Source organism: Sphaeroforma arctica, assembly GCF_001186125.1.
Source record: "Sphaeroforma arctica JP610 unplaced genomic scaffold supercont1.258, whole genome shotgun sequence".
Lineage (NCBI taxonomy): Eukaryota > Ichthyosporea > Ichthyophonida > Sphaeroforma > Sphaeroforma arctica.
Genome location: NW_014040300.1, coordinates 33361 through 39142, shown reverse-complemented (window position 1 = coordinate 39142; position 5782 = coordinate 33361). Strand labels below are relative to the sequence as shown.

General features: G+C 36.7%; 2 protein-coding genes across 2 annotated transcripts; both read right to left on the bottom strand.

Annotated features, from left to right (window-relative positions):
• Window positions 1-1488: 1488 nt before the first annotated feature.
• Window positions 1489-2296, bottom strand: SARC_04535 (hypothetical protein). Its single transcript, XM_014301637.1, has one exon. It carries the CDS (start codon window positions 2135-2137, stop codon window positions 1901-1903), a length of 237 nt encoding a protein of 78 aa, XP_014157112.1. The 5' UTR covers window positions 2138-2296; the 3' UTR covers window positions 1489-1900.
• Window positions 2297-4091: 1795 nt separating this feature from the next.
• SARC_04534 (hypothetical protein) lies at window positions 4092-5607 on the bottom strand (the record flags this gene model as incomplete). Its single annotated transcript, XM_014301636.1, has 3 exons — window positions 4092-4602; window positions 4841-4955; window positions 5363-5607. 3 exons carry the CDS (start codon window positions 5605-5607, stop codon window positions 4531-4533), a joined length of 432 nt encoding a protein of 143 aa, XP_014157111.1. The 3' UTR covers window positions 4092-4530.
• Between the last annotated feature and the right edge of the window lie 175 nt (window positions 5608-5782).

The following is a 5782-nucleotide window of genomic DNA, read 5'->3' as shown; positions in this document are numbered from 1 at the left end:
TGGCTTCATTTGTTAACTCTGTAGAGGTTATGTATATGTAGAAGTGTACGTTGAATTCGTTTGGTGTATTGTGTGGAATCGTGAATATGTTCATGGCGTGTAAATTCATAATGATACTAGATATGCATGTCTTATATTCTGCGTATATAACGTAAATATTCCGAATTTACTGGCTTGATAGATATAATGAACATAATGTATCCTTAGTATATGTCTGGTGACAGACCTGTGATAATATCTGTTAAGTGAATGCTACATCGCTAGCAAGCATGAACCATTGAGAATATATATATATTTTCAAATCCAGATCTATATATATATTTATATACATCTATATGTTTATATATTTATATGTATGTTATATATATATATTTCTATATATTCATATATATATATATATATATTTGTTTAATGTATTTTTATTTATATATATATTTGTTTAATGATATACAAATATATATGTAGATATATATTTACATATCTATCTATCTATCAATCTATCCATCTATCTATCTATCTATACATATATGTATGTGAAATTATAATTGTACGTTATCTATATATATATATATATATATATATAATATATATATATTATAGTTATATATATATTACTTATATATATACTATATATATATAATATAATTAATAGTTATATATATATATATATATATATATATATATATATATATATATATATATATAAATATTAAGTATGCTATGTATGAACATAGCCTCCTAAAAAAGAACATTAGGAGGCTATGGTATGAAATAAAACATTAAACCCTAGACCCTAAAAGTAGATGAGTGTTGACAACTGGCAGTTGGTGCCTATAATTGAGCGGAACCCTTTTCGAACCGTTGATTAATATGTGTCTGACAATGTCTCCAGATACGAGATATGATATTCGGTGACGAAGACCCATATACTATAATCCAGACGAACGCTTGAAACAGATGAAAGGCATGCATCGTTAATCATGAAAAGTTCCATATTGCATTTGTAATTTCCACGGCGCCTTTTTGGTAGCCTCAGGGTATAATGCAAAATTTTGATCAGATCAGCATTGTCGGCATTTTAGAAGTTTAGCTGCTATCCAATTGTGATCAACTATAGTCATGTAGTTAGTACATGCTAGTATACAATCGTTATGTTAAAATGTTGTGTGCAGCCTAAGTAGCGAATTAAGAAGCCTAAATAACGTGTTGTTGATAGAATACAAGCTCTCAAAGTGACGGATGGACAACATATTTAATTTACTAGTCGTCGCAAATTAGGAACGCTGACTTCAGCTTCAAGCCCAGCCAAATACTCACTTTAATATTGCGCGATGAATAGAACATTCGTTACACTCCTTGCGATGCAGTCTGCACATGAAGTTGTTCAATTCTATATGTGAAAACAGGAATCAATCGATGCTCACTGAATAGTGTGCACAGCTGAATTACATGTACATAAAAACATATTCAAGGAATATTGTGAAACAATAGGCATTTATTTTATGTACACTACTAAATTCATCCCCTTAGACACGCGTTAAAGCGATCTACCCTATATTTACCAAATCTGACTGGGAGTCGTATCGATATCAACATCCACAGCTTACTAGTGCATATTTTACGCACTTTCCACTCAATTCCACCGCATGTTGCCAACACAGTAAGCGTACAGGCGGAGGCGCCTTATCACCAATGATGTTCAAAGATCAAAGCCAGAGAAGAGAACTGCAATAGGTATACACGCTCCAAGTTCAACGTGCACCATATTGAAGGTACTTTTGTCCTGATTAGAGCTAATGACGCCTTCTCACATGCCATGTACGTTGATAGTTAAGAGTAGATACTGAACGGAGATCCCATGCCGCTCAAACCCTCGCACTTCCTTCCTGGCTCGTATAGCTTAGAAATCATACATCATAAACCCGTTTGCGTTGATATTCAGATCGAGTTCGATCTCAAATTCTTGGTCGTATACTTCACTTATTTCAGCATCTGGACTTATCATCTCCATGTTTATAGTCATTACATCGTCGCCATATGGCAGCGCTTCATTCTGTAAGGCAAGCGGTGCCGCTGATGAACGATCAATGGCAAAAACCATGACGATCATTAGAAGAGCTTGTGTATGATATCTCATGGTGTAACGGCTCTCTTGTTTTCTGATTATATGGAAATTCAATGTATTCTTCGAAGTATAATCCGAAGTATGCTTGAAGTCCTTCTGTTATCAAATAAGTCTGGGTGGGTAACCGATATTTCCATTCAAACAGAGGTAGAGGTGAGACGCTGTTCTTCAACCCTGACGTGTGACTGTCACGGACACCGTCACTCAGCATATATACCTAAGCTTCAGAAACGAGACTTATTCACGCTTGTTTGTTTACTTTTTTTTGTACGCTGATTTCTGTCGTGTATTCGAAATTCACATGAAAAAGTCCGAAAAACTTACAAAGCCGGAAAAATAGTAAAGCATACTTTAATCAATAGTTTTATTTATAATTATTATGTAGAGCTACTGGTATCTAGGCCTGAGGCCGCCTCTACTGGTCTCTAGAGAGTATGACTCATTTGTCATTTGGAGAGAAGGCAAATTTTAACTCCGTCGAGATGTTCCACGTCCAATAGAGATACGTTATAGCTTTTAATGACAAATTTCATAAATATGGGACCGATAAACTCAAAGACCTCCACACATAAAACAAAATATATTTATAAGACAATATCACTGGACTGGAGTAAATACATTTTATATATATAAAGATAGAGGCCGATACAAATGATCAATCAAAGCCAAAGGTGGTATCATCAGGATTCTTTTTTTCTTGCCTCTTAGGAATGAAGAAGCTGGAATTTGTTGTTAATCAGTAGTACATACTTGTGTGTGTCGATAAATTTGCTTTATAAATCGTAAACAAATCAAGTCGTCGAATATGTGGGTTTGTTGAAAGTATGTACTATTTACAACTGGGCTGGTTACTTTTCGCTATGAAGACATGCTAGGACCGTCGTAAACTACTTCGGGATGACAATATGTCCGGCCGACACGTCTTTTATTACAGTCAGAAGTCCGATATACGTCATGATATACTAGTTTGCTAAGAAGATATGTCTTTGTCGTATACCAGGTCAGATATACAAGTATCGAGAAATATAATCACCCTTTCCAGCGTCCAGTGAGAATTTTATAATGATAGCTTCAACAACGCCAATGAAATGGAATGGTTTTGTAAGTAAAACCTTGCACTGTTCTGCATTATGGTTTGTTTAATTTTTCAATATATGATTCTGTAGGCCAGTCTTTTTTGGCGTTAAAAAGAAAAGCATGTTGTTGAAGGTGAGTTTCAAGTATGGATTGAATCACGACACTCTGGAGGCGATACATAATTTCACAATCCCTGTCTCCAAATGGTTACGTTAAAAAGTATACAAAGCAAGCAATCTAAATAATAGGAACAGAATACCAATACATACATAGCACATATCTAGCCTCCTTTGTGAAATGATTGCTTGGATGTACAGAAAAATGAAATGGACTGACACAAATACAAACACTTGTCACATTGCAGACACAGGTGCGAAAGGGGTTCCCACGCCGATTAAAATTTAAAGTACCATGTTATACATCAAGAGACACATTTCAGGACCAGTCTTTTATGAATTGCAAAAAAAAGTGCCATTATTTCAAAGCATATATGTATAATTGAGTTACATACTCGTTTTATCTGCTAGCTACCTCTGACCCAGTAGAATGATTGATCACTGATAATTTGGCTTTATTTTCAACCCTGTATCGAACATAATTCGAATTGACAAGTCGTAGGAGACAGTGATAAATTCTGAAGTCGCTATTTATGTGTTATACGCCATCTAGTCGATTGCAATCCTCCTGCGACCGCTCCAACCAGTTCAAGTTTACAATTGAAACTCTGGTCTATTATTGGAATCCACCAATAGTCGTATATATATACATGACATTTCTAGTTGCCAGGGTACCCGATTAATGCATTGGATCAACCCGTATGGTATGGTCGCATACAAGCATGTGGGTTCATTTATGTACAGTTTATTCAGCAATAAATTATTTAAATTGTCCCATGCAGCAGATTAAACAGTTTTGTCTAGAAAGCATCGCCTCTATACGATTTTAATACTTTATTAGTTGTAACGTGTAAATCTTACAGCACAACGAGCACATCCTTTACGACAAACGCCTCGCACCACAGTGATGTTGACTCTGTTCATTGACTGTATAGAAATCGTCACTAGGAACTCCGAACGCTTGAAACTGACACACGACAGCTGATCAAAAAGAAGCTCAAAGGCGTCACCGACTACTAAGGGGAACGCTGTAATTATTTGAATACATTCGCGGCTTCATCCCACGCTGGGCACCCCATAAATAGACACTCATCAATGTCACCGTATTGTACAAGGTAATAGTAGAATAAAATCGTTGCATACACTTTAATGTCAGATAGACACTGCCCAGATGTTACTTCCGTAATGTTCAGGTGGTAATTATTGTAAGCATTATCCGTCTTTGGGTGGCATAGGAGAGCGGGGAATTTCCACTTGCTTTCCGTCTTTGTTAGTGCCCATCACCTATGCGTGTACAGTGGAATATGGAGGTGATGAGTAAAGTATAATACACACATTCTATACTAAACACGGAAGACTCCTTTATAGTATTATGATCTGGGTGATATTTAAGATGAGAACGAAATTTTTTTTTTGTGTAAGGCCCGTCTTGCAATAGGAGTAGAACAAAAGAGCCCATATGCATCTATTGCAAATCCAAATAAAGAAAATAAATACGCTTGACCTCCTCCAATAATCTCACCTTCATCACTCCATTCTTTTCTAATCGGTTGAATAGTGTCATCAACTTCTCAGCCTCTCGCTCCTTGTCCTCCTCACTCAGACCTTCCATAGGGTTGGGTTTGGTGGAGAAATAACTGATGTCGAGAGTATAAATTTGATATGTGAGTATCATTATAACGTATTGCGATTTGGTTACTATGTATACCGAACTCTAAGAGGGATATTGAGATCCAGAAAACTCCAGAGCTCAACACGTGGTCACCTGATTTAGCGATGAGTCAGAGTTTCCATTGGTTTCGCGTGGAACAATTTGCTTAAGTGAGGGCAGAATAAAGAATCAGATCAAATGGGCTTCTCCCAACCGATATTCCACAATGTAGCAACGTAGGTACATGCGATTCGCAGGCGGGCGTTGCACACGGGATACGACAATGTGCACAAAAAAAAAATAGGTACAAATGTAACTAAACGTAGAAATCGGAAAGAAAAAGACTGCACCACTCTCACAAATTCACGCCCGAAAATAAGTTCCAACACACACCTTCCCGTAACCGGGTTGATCTTCGGTTTAACACTGGGTTCCGCTTTACTCGAACTCGAGCCCGCGCCCGTGTCTGACGTTGACTTCCTATGTTGTGTGCTTGTACTCCTTTCAATGTCTTCGGTCAGCTTTGCATCGTTGATCGAATCGCTTCCATCGTCATCACTCCCGCCACTATCGTCCGAGTACATGCCAAGTGTCGTAGTGAGGTCGGACCCCCCCGATAAAAGTCCCTTGCTGCACATACCGATGAAATAAATAAATAACTAGTACAGATATAAAGTTCATATACGTACATATATATTTATATAAACACACACACACACACACATATATATATATACATACACACACATACACACACACATATATAAATATATACACACACACACATATATATATAGATACACACACACACAT